The sequence below is a fragment of the Rhipicephalus sanguineus genome, chromosome 4 (assembly GCF_013339695.2).
Source record: "Rhipicephalus sanguineus isolate Rsan-2018 chromosome 4, BIME_Rsan_1.4, whole genome shotgun sequence".
NCBI lineage: Eukaryota > Metazoa > Arthropoda > Arachnida > Ixodida > Ixodidae > Rhipicephalus > Rhipicephalus sanguineus.
Genome location: NC_051179.1, coordinates 7,459,169 through 7,484,312, shown reverse-complemented (window position 1 = coordinate 7,484,312; position 25,144 = coordinate 7,459,169). Strand labels below are relative to the sequence as shown.

General features: G+C 48.6%; 1 protein-coding gene across 1 annotated transcript in view; it reads right to left on the bottom strand.

The window, feature by feature from the left end:
• Window positions 1-25,144, bottom strand: part of LOC119389333 (pre-mRNA-processing-splicing factor 8) — a 619,528-nt gene that overhangs the window by 133,268 nt on the left and 461,116 nt on the right. The window contains exons 23-24 of the mRNA XM_037656539.1: window positions 11,468-11,603; window positions 4,807-4,976 (exon numbers count right to left, since the gene is read on the bottom strand). Coding sequence (XP_037512467.1) covers window positions 4,807-4,976; window positions 11,468-11,603 — 306 coding nt within the window. The remainder of the gene's footprint in view (window positions 1-4,806; window positions 4,977-11,467; window positions 11,604-25,144) is intronic.

Genomic DNA, 25,144 nt, shown 5'->3' with positions numbered 1-25,144 from the left:
TTGCGGGCAAGGACATCGCGCTAGCGGACCAGCCGCACTGTGCTTCGTCACAAGCAGCAAATCGCATCGTCCGCTGGCTCCTCGAAAGTCCGTATGGGCATTTTACGAATCGGCAGCGGACCTCCCGGCCAAGCTCGTCGCGCATTGACCGCTCGGAACAGCGGCTAGCAATTTCGCGCGTCGGCGCCGCAAAATGCGAGACCAAGCACGTTATGTGCGCCGATGTTTCGTCGCCGCGGCTAGGAGCATTGTGCATTGTCACCGAATGCCGCCAGCCAGCATATCGTGCGCCGACTTCCCGGACCCCGCGGCCGAGTACATCGGCTTGAAAGAAAGCGCTGGTGACGCAATTTAGGCACGTTTGGATTCGTGCTTGGTATCGCCGCTAGCTCTGATGAATCTTCTAAAATAACGAATGCCTCGCAAATTACCGTTTCCACGACCGAGTGGATGATGAAACGCATCACAGGCGGGGTTTGCAAATGAGCGTGGCGTGTGTGAAGCAGGGAGTTGAATTTATATCTGACCAACTCGCGTTATTGAATAAACTGCTCAGATATTTGATCCCAGAAATGTTTGCAATAACTGTGCCAATTTTCATCAAAACCTACGAAGGAATAAGAAAGTTGGTACTGAATGCCACGTCCCCCACCTTAATTTTATTCAGGAAGTCACTGGAAAGAATGACCGCCAGTACGCATGCATTGTTTGTGATGGAGACAGTGATACTTTCCTCACTCTTTCTGAAGAAAGAACGTACAGATTTATTCCACTGGCGAAAGAAGACTGTATAAATCATGTCAAAGAGAGGATGGGTACAGCTCTCCAACACATGTGTCAAGAAGCAAAAAGGATCGACTAGGAGGATGGGGCAGCCTGACTCAAGACCTGATTAAAAGACTGACTAGTTGTTATGGCATGGCTATCCGTGACAACATTGGCCTCACGCAGGACTTGATCAAAAGGCTCACCAGCTATTATGGCCTAGCGCTGCGAAGCAACACGGACGTCGAAGACATGAAGAAAGCAGTGATGGCCACATTTCATAATGTTTCATCGACAGATGCAGAACCTCATCACGAGCTCTGTCCTTCCGGTGCCCGCAGCTGGTGCAGGCACCGTGCAGCAGAGGCAGAGGGGAAGCCACAACTTCCACACACGTATAACCTGCCCAACAAAGTTGTTGAAGCGTTGCGGCCAGTGTACCAACGCCTGTTTGACCCTCAACTGCAGGCTCGTTGCAGTGGCAACAAGACACAAAATGCCGCTGAAAGCCTTCACTCGGTGATTTGGTCACTAATTTCTAAGCAGCAGCATGCCTCCCACTTCACTGTGGAAGTAGCAGTCCATGAGGCAGTTGAGAGGTACAATGCAGGCAACTTTCAAGCTTACACCAAGATTTGTGCTGCAATGGGTGTGCAACCTGGGGCCCTTACCCTCCACAGGGCTGCTAAAAAGACGCTCAGCGAGCAAGGAAGTCATCGCACATGCATGAAGTGAAAGGGCAGAGACGCAAAAGGTTGCCTTTACACAAGAACACCAAGGACTACAGTGCTGGTGCATTCTAACAAATTGAAACAACTTCGAAAACTTTGATAGGCTTTTTCTCACAAGTGTGTTTTGGACATTGTGCATTGCTCGTGGAAAGAGTAGCACGGGAATGACTGGACCGATTTTGTTTCTGTTTCTTTTTCCTGAATCCCTGAACACTGCTTGTGGGTATGACATTCTTCAATTTCTTGTTTATGGCCCAGTTTTTTTTCTAGATGATGATTTGTCCATGACACTGTTTCTGACAATGTGTGTCAGCAGCCATGATGATCTCTAAAAAAAAAAGAGAATTTACTAAACAATTCTGAGAGTGTCATACCCTGTAGTCTTCTTTTGAGTAAAGATCAACACCATTTGCAGCTTCCTGGCATGTTTTGTTACAGCGCTAGGCTTTCCACAAGCAGACCATATAATTGGACCATGTAGCATGATGTAACTTGAGAACTACTCAAGGTATCATGATGAAACTGCATATTTCCCTATACGAGACACTTATTAGTATGCATGCCAAATTTCATTGCTCTAGGTCAACAAATAAAAAAGTTTTTTTTCAATGCCACCTCCCCCCTTAACGAGAGTTCACTGTAATTTAAGTTAGTTTCGAAGCGAATTCGAATACTGTAATATTCGTTTGAATATTTGCAAAAGCCCAATTATGTTGTAGGATATTGCAACTGTCTTATCATAAATATGTTTCTTTTTCTTCACGTTTTACTTGATGTTTTTTTTTCCTTCTCTTGTTTTCATTGAAGTGTTACTTATCAAATATCTGCTTTAACACAGTCTGTTCATGTAACTGCATATTTATTTAGAACCCCTACTAGGCAATAGACAGTTATAGTTAAACAGGCTTAGCAGAATCGTGGGACCGAAATGCATATGTACGCTAAATGACCCGCAGCATTTACCATACTCATGCTATTTTTCAGATTTAGCGTTACCGTGTTTGCGTGGTTTATGTAGTGCACATAAACATGGCGGTGGTTTCGGACACCTGCTTCAAACTAAATTTGGCATTGTTGTTAAAGGATTCACTTCGTTTGCAGCAAATCACTGTGTTAAATAACTTCGCTTGCCTTCAGGTAGCTTCGACGAACGAGTATTATGGATAACTTAGCGGAATTTTTGAGAGTGCTTCCCACTTCGAACGTTACTAGGCCTAACAAAAGGCATCAGTGTAAACAAATCTGCGATGTATAAATTTTCACTTTTTTTTTTGGTGCGTGGTTCATATTTACCGTATTTACTCGAATCTAGGCCACTCTCCATTGCAGGCCAACCGCCGAAATTCACAAGGCCAAGAAAAAACAAAACAGCTTACGTCGAATGCAGGCCAAATGCAGGCCATCGCTTCTGAAGCACAGTTGGTGCAAGCACTTGACAAGCACGTGTTTAAGGCACGACTACACTGCACGATCGCTTCCAGAAAACTGACCAACGCCACGCTCGCACCTCTGCCACCTCCGTGTCACGCGACAGGAGGAGAGAGGGTGTCAAAGTGCGTGGCATTCGCCGGCGCTGTAATCACGTGACCTGATCCACCTTTGCCCATTTTTGGCGGCATGAAATCTCACCGGCTGGACAGCCCTCGCTGCATGAACGGGGGACTGCGAAATTTCGGAACAATGGACAGTACGAAGCAGACGACGCGGTCGGCCTGAGTAGCCATAGGGGTGTCATGAGTAAAGGGGCACGGGGCGCGTGCCGGGCAGCGCAATGCGTCGATGGTGTGCGGGGAATGGAAAAGTACCCGATGGTGTGCACCCCCGCCACGTCGACGCAAGTCATTGGCCGGAGAAAGGCGCGTGCCACGCGACCCGAAGTGAGATGTGGAACCCCGGAGGAACAAGCAGGGATTGTTCGTTGGAGTCGTCGAGGAGCAAGGTGTTGCAAGCCAGCGTCGCACCCGCGACGAGAGCAGTAGGGCCCCGTTCTGGGGGCAGCGGCACGAGAGGCTCGGGAGGGTAGCCGTCGACCTTGGTGTCATCCAAGTGAGGCTCCCCGGGCTTGCAGCAGCCCCGTCACAGCAGTTCGCAGGGCACCTTCGGCACTCCCACAGCTCTGCAAGACGACGGTGACCCACGGACAATCACCAGAGAGCCACTTCGGCAGTTCGACCCGGTGGCATCAAGGGGAGGCCAGGAGTTAGGCCTAACTGGACGTGACAGATGTTCTCGGCAAAGGGCCGGAGGATCGGCGACGAGGACGAATAGCAAGGCAGCGGATCGACGACGACGACCCCAAGACGTCGACCGCAGCGGCGACGACGGGGACGAACGCCGACTTTGGCGCCGGATCGAGGCGACGAGCACACCGAAGTAAGAACGTTCGATTCAAGTAGCGAGACTGGGACGCCATAGTGGCCAGACTTCCGGGCCACTCAGGCCGAGCTTAGTTAGAAGTGTTTTTCATATTCTTTTGTACCGCGTGGCGTTTTTGCATATGTTACTTCTGATTGTAAATTTTTAGTGTGTTAACTTTTGGTTTGCAGTGGTGTGAGATACAAAGTTTGTTTGCAGTGACGCCACGGTCTTCCGCCTGTCTTTCTCTCCCGATTCTATTCCGCTTTGCAAGCGCTCCCGAGATACGTGACACATGCCCTCACAAGCAACAGATAAACCATTTGTTATAGTGCACAGGGTGACCTAAAGCAGTCAAAGAGGGGGCCCTTGGAGACACCTTAAGAGAGAAAACTAAATTACTATGGCGACGCAGCATACAAAGTCCTGTTTCAGATCTTCATGGCATTAGGGCATTAGCATTAAAAAAAAAAAAAGGAATGTGAAACGTCAGGTATAGAGCACATTGTGCAACACATTGTACCACTTCAGCACTTTAGTGTGAGCAAAGAGTAGCACTGTGTCATCAAGTCAAGCACCACATTTGCCGACGTGAAGGTTGCATGGGTGAGAGCAGTGATGAAGCATCTGTGCTCATTCCTATGCCTCTCCGCATGTCCACACCTTCTTGTTGACTGCTTTGAGGCATCCAACATCGCCATCGGAGAAACGATCTGGGAGAGTTTTGTGCTCGAACACATATACCGTAACCTTAATGGTGGATGTGTTACTTGCATTAATGACAAAAGCGCACAAAGTAAGCTGCTTTTTGCTGTGGCTGCCTCACTAGATGACGAAGACGTGGCATCGGTATAACCGCTATCTCCACGATATAAGTTTAAGGTGCTGTCACTACGGGGGAAGAAAGAAAAACAATCGTAAATTTTGTGGCTTAAAGTAAAATAGGGATCCCTACCAGAAGAGACCTTCCCAGGTGGGGAAGTAGGTTCCCTTGAACAGGGTGTGCTCCAGGATGCCCTCCACACCGCCCAGGGCCTGGATCATGTCTGTTCGGTAGTTGTTCAGGTTCCACAGCTTGCCATCGTGCCTCTGGTGAGTCCACCAGAATGGGTTCTGCTTCAGCACCTGCACAACAAAACACCCACCATGTATACTCGACCGAAAAGCACATGAAAGGGAAGTGGACATGGAGAAGTCCTAGTGGAGAAACACAATCTGTAATGTGCAGAGACTGACACAAGTAAAAGCACAGCAAGGCATAAAGAAGAAGAGAATGGCGTAGATTCTGAGAAGCGAAGCGCGTGAGAAAATAAGGGAAGGGACAAAAGAAGAATCAAGAAAGAAGTTCCAAGGAGCGCAGAAGCAGCAGCAGCGGCGGCTTGGTTGGCGTGTGCTGGGAGCAGGGCAGTCGCTTTTCCAGTAATAGTCTGGAGACGTATGTGCCGATCATGGAAGCCTGGACCGAATGTAGGCCAAACTGAAGATGGGCAAGGAAGGCGTGGAGACATGAGCAGTGGCATCGTTCCACAAGCCCGCTCCAGACCACACACTGTCAACTGTCTGCACCCAGGTCCATGAGGGCAACCACCTACTCATGACTTTTTCTCGGTGCACTGCAGACAGCGTCCAGTGCCACACTGGTCCAACGAAGAAGCCCCATCAATACCACGGAAGCCAACATCTACGCCATGTTTACACTGCGATGGCCGACATCTAACGGCACGTCGGGGGAACGGCCGTCACAACAGCAGTGGACAGTCAGGACTTCTCAGTTTCCATTTTTATTAATAGTGCCTAACTGATATTTAGAATAGTGGTATTTGTACAGTTCATTTTGCATGTGTACATAGGTTTGCAGTGTTGCGAGTATTTTGTTGTGTGTTCAACTTTCAGTTATTCTGCTCAGATAAATGGCTTGTGTTGTTGAGAGGAGTCCTCTGTCTGGACCACGGAAATTCGTGACAACTGGCGAGCCTGCTCAAATTCTATTTCCTGGCCGTGACAGATTCTGAAGGCCTAGCTATGGACTTGGTCAAGATTCTGAGCTTAGCAAAAGACTCTGGTTTTTCAAAGGATGAAGCATTGCAGCTTCTAGAAGAGAGAAAGCACGCGTTCATAATGAGAAAGAGCTCGTGCGAATGAAACGAAGTCGAATGCGAGGCAAAACATGCCGACGCGCAATAAGTGCATGCAAGAGAAAAGAACTCAAATTGCGACTGGCACAAGCCCCAGGACACATTAGGCCGGGTGTAGGAATGCCAACGGCAGTTTTATCTCGGAAATTTAGAGAATTTAGAGGGACTGATGATCACAGCTGTTTGATAGAACGGACGACTAGCGAGCATGGGAGCCGTAAAAAAAAGCAAGCTAGTAATTAACAAAATAACAAGGAGGTCTAAGACACCATATTTAGTTGAATTAATTCAGTCGTTCGTGAACGGCGTGCCGATGTGGTTGATCAGGGCATGGAAGAAGCAGCCGTGATTCAGGCAGGTGTCAGAGAGACAAATTGTAGCTCATCAGTGAAGCGTACGTATCTTGAAGAAAGTAGCATAGGACGTACATGAGAGATGGTAATACCATAGTGCGTTAAGACTACACTCGGGGACAACTTTCTGTGGCAATGGAGCAAAAGCTATGGGGGGCGAAGCTAACTGCTCTGTGTTACTGCGCCAAAGTAGTTCCCGATAAACTGGTTTTGGTTTCAGTTTCAGTTTCAGGTTACAGTTCGCATGTGCTCTGTGGTTGAGTGCGTCGAACCCCGATCACTGAGCATGCAGGCACACTGGAGACTCTTTCCATACGCTTCACTTGCTGCTAACCAGGGCACCACTCGGAACCCCCGCCTTGAGCTGTGTGATAGTATTTGTCCCCAAGTATCGCTAGCTTGGCTGTGAGATTCAAGGTGTTACTCAAGTAAACCAAAAGAACATTGATCATAGATACGCAAATGGCACGACAGTTGTGGAAGTGCTCAGCCGCAGACATTTAATTAGGACAAACCCTAGAAAAGTCATATGGATGAGGCGTTCGATCATTGTTAAGAGCTGGATTAAAGCAGCTGTTGTACTAGACCTTCGCGACGGTGCCCAGTAAGAAAACGTGGGAAAAAGTCGCAAACGACACACAACGTGAGAAGGGGGACTTACATTTGTAATTTTGCATTCATGGACATGCACTACAAAAGAGCAAGGTGGTGATTAAGTAAAAGGTGTTGCCTGACTGTTTTCTTTCGCGCGGGGGGGGGGGGGGGGGGGGGGGGGGGGGGGGTTTGGGTCTGCGCGTCTGTATTGGATGGCGATGCCCACACTGAACATGACCAACATGGCCTCTATTTCTCGCTCAAATTTGCACAACTAAGAAAATTTTAAGCTGGTCGGGCATTTTGGCACAGCGTGGCGCAATTTTAACAAATTTCACGGTTTTGGCTCAGCTTGGTGTAAAAATAAGGAATTGTATCAAATTGGCGCAATTGGCGCAGCTGTTGCATCCCTGCGTTCGTGATAGGAAGGTAGCCAGCACACAGTTTTCAAGAAAGAAAAGGCAAAGCAACCCCGATGATGATCGTTGTGTGGCTGATAGACGCCGCAGATACTCCCGTTTGCCTTAGAGTGTCGACCGGTGATAACAGGGGCGAAAGTGTATAAAAAAATAACAGACATTAAGTTCGGGGGCGGTAGTGCCAAAACTCCCAAATCCTCGATATGACGATGATAGTGGGGGAATCCTGATCACTTGTGACCACCTGGGGCTCTTTAATGGGCACTGTTACATTTGAGCCCTTCATAATGCAGCTGGCAAGGAATCAAACCAGCGCCTTCGTACTCACTACTATGACGCCACAGCCGCTAAGCCACCAAGGCGGGTGCGAAAGCTTGTTTTTATTGCGATAGAAATTGTATGGACAGCGTCGACGAGTTTTTGGCGTCACAGTCATGTCCTGAACGAAGTCCAAATTGATAAGATCCCCCGCACATCGTATGTTCTACCACAGGTAAAAGCGCACGAGCGGGCGACGAACGAGGACGAAGCGGAGATCAAACGAGTCAGCCCATTTTGGTTGCACGGAGGGTGCATGCGATAACGTCCCCCTGCTCGGGAGGCCTGCCGTCGAAGCAGACAGGTAACGCCCCGCCCGTCTTTAACGAGCATGGAAAGCACAGCGGGCGGCTCGTGTACCCTTCTACGTGCTGCGCTCTCAACGCGAAGTGACTATGTGGACAGAGCATCTCTCCCTGGAGCGGCCGCATTCTCTTACACCAGCATTTTGTAGTTACACGAGATCGAATAAAAAACAGTTAGATGCCAGCTTCACTTCGTATAATACTACAATTTGTTGCTATCACATTCATTGCTTCGCCTTTGCGGTGAAACTGTGACTTTTTTGTTGTTTGTTTTTCTAATACAGTGCTACCACATAAAGAAAAGGAAAGTTTATTCAACATGTGAATTGAGCCTAAGCCATTAAGTCACCAGCTCCACTAACTATAGCACAGTCATGCACTTCCTGACAAGTACAGATATTCTTTTGTGCAATAAGTTATATTGTGCTGATTTTATTTATTTATTTATTTATTCATGTTACCCTACAGGCCCCAGAGGAGCATTGAGTAGGGGGGGGGGGGGTTACAGAAAAATCACAATACATAAAGCATAAAAAGAAATTACAACGAAGAAGAAAACAAAGAAAATTGTATAATAGCATACAAATGTACTGTTTTCAACATAAATATGTAGTAAAATAAAAGATTACTGGTGGAAAAAAAATTACCTGTATTGATTATTCAGTATTCGATTCGTATCTGAAGCTATGCATTCGTATTCAATTCCTGTTCGAAGATTTTGATATTCACACACCCCTAAAAACTTACCATTCTCACAGGCCTAGACTGATTGCCAACAATACGACGGATAGCGACCATGCTTTTCTGAAAACCCAGGACGATGCAGAATCACACGCGGTGGTAAATGCACATAGGCATGAGGTGTCCTGTGGCTTTGCTGTCGTTATCATACAGTTCGCGCTGATGATGACTGTAATGCAGATTGTGCCACCCCTTTTCAGTTGGACACAGTTTTGCTATTTTGCGTCCCGCATTTGTTGCAGTTCGCGCTCTGCAACGTATGACGCAAACAATGTAATGCTGTATTTTCACGCATATAACCAGCCCCTGCATATAATCAGCACCCCCAGTTTCAGCCCGCTGAAAAAGAAAAAAAAACCCACGTATTGCCCGCACATTTGATAGAGGAGAGGCTCCACCAAAGCTACTGCTCAAGGAACACAGCACATATGTACACAGAAAAAGCTTACATTTAGCAAATAGAATACACTGTCTGCAAGGCCAAAGTCACAATTCACTCATTGTCACCGCTCTCGCTACAGCTATCACTTGAGCCGCAGTCCTCACTGTTGTACACAAGGTCCTCTTTGGTTCCATCTATGTTGCTTCTGATGCAGCTTTTTTTAAAGCTTCTTTGCACCATCTCACCTGGAATTGCCCTCCATGCTTTGGCAATCCACTTGCAGAGCAGTGCAATATCAAGCCTTCGGATGTGTCCTGTTTGCATCAAGTCGTAGAGGCCTTGGGCCATCCATTCGACATAAGGGTGCTTGACATGCCCTTTGAAGGGCTTATTCAGTGATATGCATCTAAAGGCTGCAACATTGATTCCACCGGGTATGACAACCAAGTCAGTGCCGTTGCATGAAAGATGGCCCTTCACTTCCTCAGCTGTGTGGCCAGGAAAGAGTCCCGAATGAGCATGGACCTGCATGCGAGCATCGCACTGGGCCTCTTGTCCCATACTGTCTTTATCCAGTCCACGAAGAAGCCACTGTTCATCCACGCGTTCTTGTGCGCACGTACCACCACACCGGCAGGCAAAGAAACCTTCGAAAGAGTTTTCCTCTTCAGGATGGCGTATGGTCGCAGTTTCGTGCCACCAGTGAGGGCACAAAGCAAGACTGTGCAGTGCAGCTTCGTGTTCCCGCCGGTTAACACGCTCACCGAACTGCAGTAAAGTTCACCGAACTGCTGCCCGTCTTCTCGATCGTTGTGCCCAGCGGCACTTCAAAATAAACAGATGTTTCATCCGCACTGCCAATTTGTGAGAAGATGTAATTGTGCTGCTTTCTCAGGCCAATTACGTAACGATGATACCTGAGCAGCTTCTCTTCATAAGAAGCCAGTAAGCATTGGCATAATGTCGTCTGCCATCCGCGGCTCCAGAAATGGTGAGGTAGGCCTAGCTCTCTCGATAGGCGCCGCACTTCCACTTGGGCCACTTTGGTGGATATGGCGTGACCCCTACTTCTCACTTCTTCAATGAACTTCCCTAGCTGCACCTCCTGCTCAGGATAGGCGCCAGTCTTGGGGCCACGAAATGACCTACGGTTTCGGTGCGAGGCTTGTAGGCCGTCCTTCCTCCACTGCCACACGCAGGACTCGTCCACATCGTACCGTCTCCCTGCTTCGCTATTTCCAGATTCCTCGGCGACGGCGATGATCTTCAGCTTTTTCTGCGCGATGTGACTGCCGCCAAATGCTACTCATGATGACAGAACAGATCGATCTACGCATGGCGAACGGGTAGAGATGTCGAGATCGAGTGGTATCAGTGAGAAAGAGGCTTAGTCAGTGTTACTGCATAGGGGCTTCACGGCACAATGCGCATTGCCATGAAGCTGCACTAAAGAAAAAACCCCGCATTTTATTTGTACCCTAGTTTGCCACTGAAATTTTTGCATTTTTGGTGCTAGTTATATGCGTGAAAATATGGTATATGATCGTCTGAAATTAAATGGGTTGCAGCCAAGTATAACTGAATTAATGACAGTTTAATGCCATTAAACAATGCATGTGCTTGCTGGGATGTCCTGTAGAAACATGGCGGCCTTGACACATTTCCGGCCTTTCGACACTCCCAGTTCATGCAAGCATGGCCTTTGAGATTGGTGCAAGCTACTCAGAGATGTTGTCACTGCCAGTGGGATTCAGACACTCCCGAGTGCCACCCAATCTTATACGCCTCACGTGCCTATGACTTCCGCCAACCGTGGCGGACCTTGGAGGCACCCAAATACAACCAAATATGCCTCAGTAACCACAGTACAACCAAATACGTCTGAATTAACGCGAGCTTCACGCCAGAGGCACATGTCTGAATGGCCAAACAGCACGTCTGACTTAACTGAATTTTCAAATTAACGGGGGGCCAAATTCATAAGCTTTTACTGTACCTGCAGCATTCCTTATTGGAAAGAGAACTGCCACGCTGTTTCAATGGCACAAAAGGCCTCACAATAAAATACCCACGTTTTTCAAGGCGCAAATGAAAAATTAATGAGCAAAAATTTATGTGTCAGACATGGTGTTAAAAAAACAAATTGGTTCATTCCAGTCTTTAATATTGCAAGAGACTATTCGAGGTGAGGAAAACTTTTAGATAAGCTTCACATAGGCATTTTCTGTATTTAAAATTATTGCTATACCAAAATATTTTACAATCCCCTTGGAGCTCAATATATTTGGATTCGCTATCATGCATGCAACTCTGACTGCGACTTAATTCTTGCAGCACAACTGGAGAATCTCCCAGAAGTAATGTGAGACCTGGTATTGCTTGAAGTCCGTGCGCACACGCCAGCCCTTGTCATAGGCCAGTGTATGTCTGTCTTTCTGGAAAAGCGTGTTGATTCGTGGAATGCCCCGGTCCCAGCTGTCCTCCAAGTCCTCTAACGTCAGGCGTCTGGAAAAATAACCCAGCAGTTCAAACCAACTTAGGAAAATGTCAAGGCCATACACTTTGCATATCTATGACAGCGCGATGGAATGTGCTGTGAGCAAAACAGCCACTACCGAGCACCACTTGAATGTACACTGAACAGCTAAAGAGTATTTCTTGCATTGGTCCATTACCCTTTCAGAATACCAACTGCACCTTCGTGCTGTGAGAAGGCTCTGGGTGAATGAGAAAATGCTCAAGAAGAAAAAACAGGTGACGACCCCCCCCCCCGGGGTTCCCCCACCTGCTTGTCGCAACCTTGATGCATTTATGGCACCCACTAGAGCTTAGGTAGTTCTCTATCTTCAAACAACATTACAGGCTATTGGGCAGCACAAGCGAATCAATGCATGCTTCTTTGATTACCCCCAAGTGTTCCAATCGCCATAGCCACATCCACAATTGCTCTGAAGACCTGCCAGTACACTCATCACGTGAATTGTTGCTCATACCGCAAGCTCTCGGGAATACATACGGTACCTGCTGATATCAATAAATGTGATGCACTATAATATTAAATGTTGCCTAAGTGCTCTCTACAAGGCTTTTCTTGCCTTTTACCAAAATGTGGAAAAAGTTACGGCTCTTTCGCACAATCGTGCGACAGTGCATGGATGCAATCCCAAAGTAGCATCTCAAACTATGGCACTGAACATAGCGGCTGAAGACTCATGTGGCTACCCCTGATGCATGTGCGAGCTTTATATACAACAATCTGCCGATTAAAGGGGTACTGACACCTTTTTTCGAAGGCAAGTTTACTCTGCCATACAAATCTCCTGTATGCAGAGACGACTCTGAGCAAGTGTGAAGCTCAGCAAATGCTGAGAAGATATTTTATTTTGATATTAAAGTCAATTTTTCCATGGCGAACCTACCGACATCGACACTAGCTTGACGTCAGGCTACAGTACTAATTCTGGTGACTTCACGCAGCAGTTTGGGTAGTTCTGATGACGTCAGGCTCCAAAACTTTCAAGGTGGCCGCTTGTGCGTCACCAAAACATTCAAAATGGCCGCTTGTACGTCACCAACGGAGCCACGGTACGGAGCGGCCGTGGAAACGTGACTATGTATTGCGCGAGCACATGACGAGAAACTCATGCCGTGTTGTGACGTCAGGGTACAGTAGGAACCGAAACTAGCTTTTAGAAACTTACTGTATTTACTTTTTCGGGGTGCACTCGCGCTTAGCACTACCTTTTCTAGGCTCTTGAGGTCTTGGGCTTTCATTTGACGCAAAAAAACGACTACTGAAAATGTTCGTGTCAGTACCCCTTTAACAACAAGTTCTGCTGCTTCTTTCAAAAGCAGTATTTACAGCCTCATGGAGCACAATGTCCCTAGCTAATTGTGTGCCACACATCACCTACTAAGCTTATGCCACGACTGCAGAGGTGCCTCCTGTAGCATACCTGCATGTTTCTTGTCAAAGTGTGCAATGTATTAGCGTTTGTCCAAAGCATGCACAGGTATGGCAGCTGCTTTCTGGGTTAACAGTGAGGTATTTTCATTTGTGCAATGTGCACTCCACATCTTCGTGGCACACTTAGCGCCCACACACCAAGAAGTGGCAGCCGGCGAAGGGCGGTGTGGTATCCTACTTGAGTTGTCACCTATGAGAAATGCACACTACGCTTTTAGCTACGCTACATGACCCACACTACCGAGCAGATGGTTGAAGATGGTTGTCATAATGGTGCATACATTGGTGTTCGCCATCATGCCTCTGTGCATTTCCGGTGCTTATCTGCATAGGCGTTGTAGCAAGCACACTGAAGTCGGAATGGCTTGTTCAACAGCCTCCTTAAACGTAGGAAATTTTTTGCAGCATTTTGTGGCATCGGCTGCACCGCCAGCTGAGGTGCATGACGCCGCAAGGTGTGATCATGGTACACACTGACCTGTAGGAAGGCACAGGATATGACAGGCCACTAAATAAGGATCTACGGAGTTTGGGCGCGGATTTCGTAGCAACTACAATTCAACCATCCATACAGTCGAATCCCACTATAACGAACTCCACTACAACAAAATTTCCGCCACAATGAATAATTTTCTATTCCCTGTCAGCCACCACAGAAAACAACGCGAAGAATGCCTCGTCACAACGAATACTTCTCCTGGGTACTTACGCTTCAACGAAGTTTTCGCGAGTGCTACCACATAAGGAAAAAGAGCTTGTCTACTACTGCCGCGAAACTTCGCTAGCAACTCAACTATTTCTCGTCGACTCGTGACTTCCAGAGCCGTGCGGCCGCATCGCAAGACCCGTGTCTTCATCGTAGACCTGCTTTGTGCCACCACACACACATCCAGGTAAATTTTTCGCCATTAAGACACTCGGTGACAGATTGTCCATCTGCTATGATGCTACTGGCGGGTTGATGATGATATCTGGGGTTTAACGTCCCAAAATCACGATATGATTATGAGAAACGCCGTAGTGGAGGGCTCCAGGATTTTCGACCACCTAGGGTTCTTAATGTGCACCTAAATCTAAGTACACGGGCCCATAGGTCGGCAAACTCACTCATGAGTCGACTCATTCAGACTCACTCAAACTCAGATCGGGCCATGAGTCTGAGTGAGTCCGGCTGGGTACTATTTTAACGAGTTTGAGTCGGAGTGAGTCCGGTTGAAGACAATATTAGTGAGTCTGAGTCCGAGTGAGTCCAGTTGAGGAAAATATTGGTGTATGAGGCCGAGTGAGCCTTAAGCTCAAAACATATTTCTTGAGTGAGCCCGAGTGAGCTCCGCCTGCTGTTGCCGACTTATGGTCCTATCTACTCTTCTTCAGCATTACTATTGTGATGAGTAAAGGAGGGGCACGAGGCACGTGCCGAATGTGGAAGCGCGGCAGTGGTGCGCGAGAAGCAAAAAGTCACCCGATGGCACGTGCACAAGCCACATCGACGCAGAGGATTGGCTAGATAGGGGCTCGTGGCATGCGACCCGAACCGTAATGGTGAACGACGAAGGATGATCGTGGCACTGTGCTGTGGGGCGCTAGACGGAGAAGATCGAGGAAGGAGCAAGCGTCGCATCTGCGGCGAAAGTGGCTGGTACTCGGTTCTGGAGGTATTGGCACGCAAGGCCCGGGGAGTGGCCGTCGACCTTGGAAGGCTCAAAGCGAGGCTGCCCGGACCCGTCGCCCCTCAATACGGCAGTTCCGGGATCGCCAGCAGCCCTTCTCTTCTCGGCAGGACGGCTGCTGACCGCAGTCCAGTCAAGGAGGTGCCCGTCACCTGTGGAGTCGTGAAGCAAGGGACCAAGGCCCAGTTAAGCCTAACCTCGACGGACCGAGGACGGAGAAGACTACTGGGGACGCACGCGACGAGAGCAAGCAGCAGGCTGGACGAAGGCAACCGACGATGAACTTGAAGGCCTACTGAGGACGTCGGCGATGGTATCGACGAGAGATTGACGCAACAGGAACATCGAGTCGTCGCGACGTACTGTAAGAACATTCTAGTACCGCAAGGCCCATAGTGGACAGACTGAGTTGAGGAGACGTAGCTAAGCCTAGCTAAAACGCTTTGTTTAGCTAATTTCGGTTCTGGGCATGAACTGAGATTTTGCAAATGTAAATAGGTTTTTGTTGGATTGTTCAGTGTCACTAACGCTTTTTTATGTTGTCTTTTTGCTCGTTATAAACTTTGTTTTTGCCGTCCTACCACGGTCTCCTGTGCCCGTCTCACTCTCTCCCGATCCATTATTAAAAGCACCCCCGAGATAATCGTGACAACTATCAACATTATATCGGCATGCGTTTATACTCAAGTCTATTCACACTTATCTCAGCACACTAGCATTCATGCGCCACCTCAATATTTAATGATCAGAGACGTGAGTTGGGGAAGGGGTGGCATTACCTCCCCCCGCAAACTCTTTCATGCGTAGTTCTTGGTAAAACTATCTTGTGTGGGTCGTGTATTTCATAAAAACGTCTTTACTGGATTGATATATGATAACGATTATACATGATATATGATGACAACTCATATTTCATGGTACAAGGTCAAAAGGCGTATCGCAGATCACCGATTATGTGAGTATTGGCGTTAAAGAGGAACTAATTTTACGCCAACAGACCCATGAGTAGACTCACTCAGGCTCACTCAGACTCAGGTGAAGCCGTGAGTCTAAATCTGAGTGAATCTGGCTGAGTAATATGTTTGTGAGCTTGAGTCTGAGTGAGTCCGGTTGAGCATAAGTTTAGTGAGTCTGAGTGAGTCCGGCTGAGGAAAATTTTGGTAAGTCTGAGTCCGAGTGAGCCCTCAGAGCAGAATATATTTCTTGAGTGAGTCCGAGTGAGCTCCAATTTTTTTTTACGACCTATGCATGGGCCTCAAACATTTTCCCCTCGATTGAAAAGCTGCAGGCGGGTTGGATGTGGGCCGTGGTAGAATCATTCTTCAAGAATGCCTGCCATGTTTCTTACGTAGCGCTTATAACAAAATATTGCTCACTGTCACTAGCTTTGCTATCGTGAATGACAACCACGGCGTTATGAAGGCACACGCACGGCCAGGGCGCACCAAGTCCGAGCGGAACTACATCCTGCCGCTACTGCTGCGAACACAAATGCAGTCGTGTCGACGCGACCATGGGCGACCACGCAAGTATGCGCACAACAACGCGCATCTACTCAAATAAATGTTACTTGCTAAAATGCTGCGAGCAAAACTGCAGCAGATGCGATCACTGATAGCAACGACGCAGTGCTGAAGGCATGCGCATGGCCAGCATGCAAGGACTGAAAACAGAACTACCATTTACTGTAACCACTGCGCAGGAAACTGCGGTCACTATCGTCGCAATCATCGATAGCAAATACGCAAGGTACGCAGCTAACACAGCGGAAGATTAAAGGAAATACAAGTCGTGAAAACCGAAGGGTTATGGCTTAGTCGCTTGACTATGGTAGTGCGGAGCTTCGGCACTTCGTTTTCAATTGGCCTTTAGTGAAGCTTTGTGTCATGTTATCTCGGGAGTGCTTGCGAGGGATAGGATTGAGAGAGAGAGAGACGGGAGACCGTGGTGGCATGGCAAACAGACTTTATCGAATAACACGGCGAACAATCAACAAACACTCAAAATTCACACAGTCAAAAAATACATATCACAAAAACAAAAATTCATCAAAGGAATTCTTAGACTAAACCGAGTCTTTAGCTCCCCTAACAGTCTGGCTACACTGGCCTCTCGGTAGCGTCCAAACATGGAGCGTCCTTACTTGTGCGATGGTCGGAGCGGCATCAAAGTCGACTCCCTCGTTGTCCGTGTAGCACTGCGCTTGTCGTCAATGCTCTTGCTCCGATCCTGCAGCTGTTGATGTTCAGCAGCAACTCGGCGAACCACTTGTTGCCGGTTTCCAGATCGTCATCGTGGCCATCAGTGGAAACGGATGGATTAGGCCTAAATGCCTCCTCAGTCCCTTGTTGCCCGTGAGTCTGCAGCTTAAGTGTTTTGGCACCCCGGGAACTGTGCTGTGGGTCCAAGCCATTCAGCCAACGTAGGTGAAGCATTGCAGGCGCTCCAGAATCCGCTGTGATGAGGATATAGAAAATCCGTGGTAGGCTTTCTCGGTCATCGCCGAGGTCGACACAGACTCGTGGGGCTGCACCTCCAGACCAGGCACCTGCCGCTCTCTTCACCCGTGAGACGCTGGCTTCTTCGTGCTGCTTCGAACGGTGCCCCACAGACCTTGCCCGTTCTTTCTTCCTGGGTTCTTCACCACAGCTCGGGTCGCGTGCCGCAAGCCCTCCTCCGACCAATCACGTGCGTGGACATGGCAGCGGTCCATACCATGGAGGAATTTTCCGCTCCTCACACATCATCGAAACATTCCATCCCTGGGCACGTGCGTCGTGCCCCTTTACTCATGACACTTTTGCACGCTCGTTCGCGGCGCTGTGCACTCGGCACACACCGAGGGCAGTCTGAATATTGTCTTTGCTCATGTATAATTCACCCCTGCTTATAATCGGCGCCCCCACTACGAACCGCGGGAGAAAAAAAAACATACCCGCGTATTGATGCAAAGCTGCCTTCCTTGCATTACTGCGAAGCCATGATGTGAAGCCAACTTGCGCACTAAATTTTCTGTATATTTTGTGCCTGTTGTATGCGAGCAAATGTGTTCACTCAGTGTGCGGCCAAGTACGTCCAAGTTAGCGAAAGTTCAGTACAAGCAATAATGCATGCGCTTGCTGGCACCAAAGGACGAGTCAATTATCAGACCTTTTAAACTTTTGTGGTATATACAGTCGAGCCCGCTTATAACGAACCTGAGCGTGATGCGGCATCCGTTTGTTATATCTTTAAGTTCGTAGTAAATTAAACACAGCTTTAAAAAAGCTGCAAGTAAAAACCAAAAATTAATTTTTTTGTGAAAAAGTCCGTGATGCACGTCTGTTTCGACAGTGCAGATGTGATAAGCACAGTCTCGAGTTTATTTAAGGTGGCAGCGTGTTCTTCGCCGAGGCCCTTGGCATATACAAGCTGCCTGAGGTTATCCAGGTAGCCACAGGCACGCTTGTGGACGCTGGCTCCAAAATTTCGCTGTCGTCATCCGATTTCTCCGAATCGCTCTTGCCGCGCACTTCCTTCACTATGGCCTCATCCGTACACAGTTCCTCAGTGTGGGCATCATCATCGGCCGCAATGAAGTCCTCCCAGCAGATGCCCCGCTCTCCCATCTCGGAGTCGTCGACGCACCACCACAAATCGTCGCCGGCTCGGTCCTTTTCGGGAGCTTCAGGCTAGGCATCGGGTCCGACGTCAATGAAGTCGGCCTTGCAGAAAATGTTCTGCACGCATGTAGCTGTCACCTCCGTCCACGAAGCCTTCAGCATCTCCAAAGCTGAGTACAAAGTCACCTGAAGCGGCAGGTTTGCTGCCGGGCGGACAACAGCTATGAGCAAGCGCTCCACAATGCGGCACCTATAATAACTCCTAAACGTGCGAATGATGCCCAAGTCAAGCGGTTGCACTTTAGCCGTTGTGTTAGGTGGCAGGAAAAGCAGGGTCACTGCCGTCAGAGAGGCTTGTACGTGGTGCGCGGAGCAGTTGTCGACCACGAGCAGCACGCGCCTGCCTTGCTTGTGCATGTCGCGGTCAAATTCACTCAGCCACTCTGAATAAATTGCGTGTCATTCACGCTTTCGCATTATGCCTGTAACGCACAGCCACATAGCCCCAGAAGCAACGCGGCTTCTTCGACTTCCCGATTACGAAGGGCATGCGCCGGTCGCTGCCATCCATATTAGTGCACAAAAGTGCTGTGACGCGCACTTTACTGTGTTTGCCACCAGTGCACGTGTCACCTTTCATGGCGTGAGCTTTTCTGGCAGCATCTGATAGAATAATGCAGTTTCGTCTGCGTTATAGACGTCTGGCTACGCATAGCTTAAAATGGTGTCTCGATTTCTTCCAAGCCATGAGGCAACGTCTTGGTCACTTGCAGAGGCTGCCTCACGAACTATCGATTTGAAAACAATGCCATGGCGCATCTTGAATTGACGTAGCCAGCCATTTCTGGTGCAAAAGTCAGGAAAGTCCAACAGGAATGCGAAGTCTTTCGCTTTAGTCAGCATCATAGGACCGCTTACCGGAATGTTCCGAGCCCGCGTGTCGACGAACCATTTCAGTAGCGCGTCCTCCACGTCCGCGTAGGTGGCCCTCCGCAGACGCTTTCTGTCAGTCGAGTTGCCATCGGCACTGATGATTTTGTCTTGTTTTACAGGATCGTCGATATGGTTGACTTGCACACGCCATACATTTTAACCAACTCGCAGTTTTTCACACCTTAAGAGAGCTCTGTTAAAATGGCTCGCTTGGTAGCAATGTGCAGCGCTTTTCACTTCGTGCCACTGTCCGCCATTCTGACTGCACGCTACGCGAACACCAAACAGTGAGCAAGACGCGCACATGTGCTAAGACAAGCAAGCACGCGTGTAACTTCCCTGGGCTCGTTTCTAGCAAAAAAAAAAAAGCCGGATGCGGCAGCGTTGCGGAGCGGTGGAGACTGGCGAAGGAGCTGCGAGGGAGGATAGTTCGGGTAGCTTGCTAGGGAGAGTAGCCTGCGCCGGCTCTGCGCGTCAGAAAAATTTAGGGCCCCTTCACTCTCAGTCAGCATGCACGCGAAACGAATCGCGAATTGTCGAAGTCGGTGCGGATGCGGGACAAAGGACGGAGGGGTGCATAACAAAATAACACTCGGGGAGAGCTACAGCTAGACGGCAGCGGAGGCAGGGCTTATCGGGGGTCGAAAGTGGTGTGCCGGGAAGTCGCTGGAGCGCCAGCTCCATTCACTGAAACCGATCGGCAGGGCTCAGAGACGTTCGTTGCAAGTGTGATTTTGCGACACAGAGATAATATATATTTCCACGGTCACGTGGGCATCGTTCGTTTTAAGCGAAAGTTCGTTTTAAGTGGGGCCGTTATATGTGGGCTCGACTGTATATGAAATTTTGCTGCAACAAAATTCCGCGACAACGAACTTTTTTGCGCATCCCATCAATTTTGTTGTAGCGGGATTTGACTATGTTAAAAATGGGTACTTATTATGACAAATTTTACCAGTGCAAAAAGTGTGTCTCGATCCATAGGTGTTGTCTTTTTGTGCTGGTAAAAATTGTCATAAACATGAACCAACTTCTCCAATTTGCTGAGTATTTCTGCTATCGGGACCGTGACAGGAACGTCTCGGAACATAAAAGCGCCATTACTTTAACATGGCCAAAAAATCGCCGGAGTTGGCCTTTAAGATGCCTTGACTTTCTAGTTTTCGGAGTTCTTCGCTGACTGCCTCTTTCGTAGCGAAAGGCATAGACCTGGCTTTGCAGAACACACGAGTAGCATAGTGTCTATGGCTATTTTGGCTTCGAAGTTGCGAACTATTCCCGGTGTCGTACGGAAGACTTCTGGAAATTTTACCCGCAGAGAACTGACATCCGCGCTTTGTGCGACAGCACTAACAGTATTCCAGTCACGTTGCAACTTTTTAAGGCAATCTCGACCTAAAAGCGTAGGCATAGCCTTGCCCTGGTCCTCTACTATGTGTAGCGGAAGCTCTGTTCTGCAGCCGTTATGCTCGACGGTTACAGTCGCCCGTCCTCTCAGCTTTACAGGCTGTCCTGTATAAGTTTTTAACACTGCCTTCCTTGGTTTGCATGCAGTTTGCTAAAACCAGTGATGCAACCGAGGACTTCAGATATGGAGCAATTTTTGGAGCAGCAAAATTTCCGTTTTGGAGCACTTTGGAGCAGCAAAATTTTCATCTTGGAGCACTTTGGAGCAGATAATTTTGCATCTGGGAGCACTTTGGAGCAGCGAATTTTATATCCTAGAGTGCAATACAAAAGCATATTGCATTAACATTCAAGCACCTGAGTATTATTAAGGGGCTCTTATGAAGGCTAGAAACATTTCGATTCATTGCAAATCTCATGGAAAAAATCATCTCAGGAGCATAGGCGTGCGCACAGGGGGGGCGCCCCCCCCCTAATCACCTAAGTGGGGGGGGGCACGAAATCTGCCCCGTACATTGACCCTCGCAATAGCAATTATGTGGACACTCTCGGCGGATTTTTGCAGTCACCGTTGCCGTAATTTTCTGTATAAAGTCCAAATTAATAACATCACCACGCGCATTCTAGCCGCGGGTAAAAGCTCGCGAGCGCTGGCTACGAACGCAGCTGAAGCGGAGATTAAACTAGCCGGCCGTCTGTCTCCGCCGCAAGAACAGCGCATGAGATAACATCTTCCCGCGTGCGGGCCTGCCGTCGAATGCTCATTAAACAGAGAGGAAACGCCCCGCCCGTCTTTCGTAAGGAGCATGACGGGACGCCAGGGGAGCGGAAGGGGGGGGGGGTCCGCATCGTTCGAAGGGCGCAGTCGCTTGCGCGCGCGCTATCTTGAGGCATCAGGAGACTGCTCGTAAACTTGCTGTGCTCTCAACGCTTACTTCGCGTTTAGAAAACTCGGAGCAAGAAAACGCTTCGGTTCCTGGAGGGGCCATATTCCCTTAAACCAGCGTTTTGTCGAGTTACGCGAGATCGGATCCAAAAGAGTTAGCTGCTAGTCTTACTTCGTTTCACAATACAATTTTTTGGTATCGCATTCATTTCTTCGCTCTTAAAGGGGCCCTGCAACACCTTTCTTAGTTATAGTGGAATAGTCTCATTATTGACGTATGACTCTTCACGAGTCATATGCCGCAAAAATTTTTCGTATCCGTCAAGTCTAAGTGGTGTTACCAAATTATAGAGATCACGTTCCGCAGCTTTCTCCCTCAACTCAACGCCGCGAGCGCGCGGAGAGCTAGGCAGTGAGTCGAGGGAGGTAGCGCAGACGAGCGAGGCTCCGCCCAAGAGCATCGGCGGAAATTTTTTCTTCATTTTTTTCTCTCTGACGTCTGGGCGCAACCACGTGGTCTGTGCCGCCACTTCCGGTCGGCTTGCGTCGTTCTCGTTGAGCGGAGCCGTATCGCGCGTGCTTGAAAACTGCGCGTCGGTTTGGTAATGTTGGGTGTGCACCTCGAACGCCGTAGTGTTTTCATCGCTTTGCCAACCATGGAAGCAAACCTGCGCGCTCGTTTGGAATGAATGACAGCTGAGATCGGTTTCGGCCCATACACCGATACACCGCCTCGTAAGACGGCACTGGCAGACGACCCCGAAGCGCCGCCATTACCGGACGCCAGCATTGTTATCGGAGACATGCTGCACGGCTGCCTCGGTCGGTCGTGAGAACGTGCCGACGATGCAGTTCCCAGCTGACGAGGCAACACTCGAACGGCTGCCACTCTCAACGGCAACCGGCGATGGTCAAAAGCACAGAAATATTCACGTTTTCAGCACTGCACATGGCGAAGAAAACGGAACCACGCAACTACGAGCAGACGAGCTGTCGGTGAGACCGGAAGTGCTAATATTAATGTTTGTTCGGTGTTTTTAGCGCGATAACAGAATATAAACATACATATTATCTACTTATTGAACTCAAAATTAACAACGAAAGTAATAATGAGGGTGTTATCGTCATTATAACATCAGCCAATGGTGGAACTGCCGACAATCGCGTCATATTTTGCGGACTAATACATCATTTGTCGAGAGAAGAGGGAGCGATTTTCAGCTGACTTTGAGAATTTATTGTAAATTCCAGGCCGTGCGCATCGCTATAATATTTGGCTCGCGTGTTCTCGGGAGCCTCGACTACCGATCGGCAGCGCTTTTTGAGCATGCTCGAAAAGTGTTGCAGGGCCCCTTTAAGCGAAACTTAGTTTTTTTAACCGTTAGCTATTGACCCCCGAAAGCAAGGGGCGGACGTGTAACATGGCGTAGCCGCTTCACTGTGGGCCGTCAGCGACGGGCCCGCTAATGACAGCTGCGCATTTGCGGCTGCTCCGACCAGGAGATATGATTTTACTAATGAGATGACATTTTTAAAAAAGCAAGCAAAAAATTCGAATTGGAACCCTAGCACGTGAGCTCGAAAGGGCAGGGCCTTTTAGGGGGTATTTACCGCAAAGTGATTACAAACTCAGACGTGCTGGCGGAAGGAATTACGAAAAAGCTGTTCTGGATGAAGAACCATGGATAAAGTATATCTGAGGAGAAGTGTCAACGCGTTTCCACCGTTCGCGTGCGCTTCCATAAACGCGAAGCAAGGAAAATTAGATATTGTCCCATATATCTACTGCGAGCGATCCCAGATTTCATTCCGCGATGTCCGGAAACAGAAGTGACAGACATTTTAGCGGCACTCATGTAGTTATTACTGAACATTGCTTTCCTTACGCGCCGTGCGACGCTTGAAACGAGCTATCAGCAGCGTTTCTGGAACAGACGACGTCCGCCGATGAATCGCCGTCGCACTTTCTCGCTACCGATAGGCCTAGATGTCACGAGCCTCTGCGGAGAGCGCGTTTTGCTGTCGAGCCGACTTGCAGAACAGAAGCTGCATCGGCACCGTGCACGGCATCGTGGCTTACTCGGAACGCACGCGCGAGCGCTATTTATTCAGCGGAATAATTCTTGGTCCATGATTGCGACTTGACTGGCAGCCCCAAGATTGAGCTGCACATGTTCTGACGCGCCGGCGGTGCGATTGCCGGTGAGAGACGCCCCCAATCCCGAGACTTTGGCACAGTTTGGCGCAAATTTCGTCGATATTATCAGGATGGCGCAGTAAATACAATTTGGCGCACTTTGGCGCAGGAGTGGAATCACTGTAAAACTATTGCTTGAACGTACCTTCAGGCATCAATGTACAGCTGCGCCCGTATCCAAAAGCAGAAATAGGCTTTCCTTCAATCAGCAAAGACACTTTGTAGCTTCGTTTCCCATCTCTAGCACACATCACGACGTGATACGTCCGGGAATCGTCCGATTCCTCGTCTGTCGCTTCAGCGTAGTTCACCGGACGGTTTTTTGTTTCTCGGCACATCGCTTGCAGATGCCCTGTTTTAGCGCATGTGTTGCACTTCGTGTTGCGATACCAGCACTTGTCTGCACCGTGCCCTTTCCCACAGCGATAACAAGTGGTCTTCGTTTGACCCCTTTCGTTTTTATGTGCCGATGGCCTGGTTTTTGCTTGTGTTTTCCTACTGACCGCATTAATATCGGTCGAGCATTCTGCTTTAGAATGTAGCTCCCTAGTTTGCTTGGCAGCAAGTTCTTTTTCAAGTGCAATTTTGCAAGCTTTTTCAAAGGTTAAGTTTTCAGTTACGAACAATATCCTTTGAGTCTCTTGATCGCGCAATCCTACCATGAGTAGATCCCTCAACGCATCGTTTAGACACGCCTTGAACTCGCAATTATGCGCCAGATGTTTCAATTCTGTCATGAAGTCTTTGACACATTCTCCTTCCTTCTGCATGCGTTTGTTGAATTTGCAACGCTCGGCGATTACAGAATACACAAGACAATGGTGTTGTTCTAGAACCTCCTGTATTTCTGCGAAGGTTTTGTCAGTAGGTCTGTCAGGGACTAAAATTTTCTGGAGCTCCCCGTACACTGTGCTTCCTACTACGTTCAAGAACAGTCTCAGCTTCTTTGTCTCCGGAACCTCATTAAGTGCCACAAAGTTCTCAAACCTCTCGAAATACGACTTGATGTCGTCGCTGCTCGGGTTAAACTCTGGCATGCTTCCGAAACGTTGCGAAGCTAGTGGAATCGCCATTTTGAAACGCTTGCCTTCCGTTCTTGGCCAGTCGTCCGTTCCGCTTCGACCGCTGTGCCGATGCTTGCTTCAGGATCGTATTATCAGTTCCATCTTCGTCACCAGTTGTTCTATCATGGCCGATGAAAGACACAAACGCTGGGACTAGGCAGGAACAAATGCATCTTTATTGATGGAAGGTTCTGCTTTTATAGTGCCTTATCATGACGACGGTCTTATGTCACAGCTCGTTTGATAACTGATATCACAGCGACGAAGATATAGACGACGACGAGCACCACACGCAGATTTCGGACGCTGCGATTCAGGTC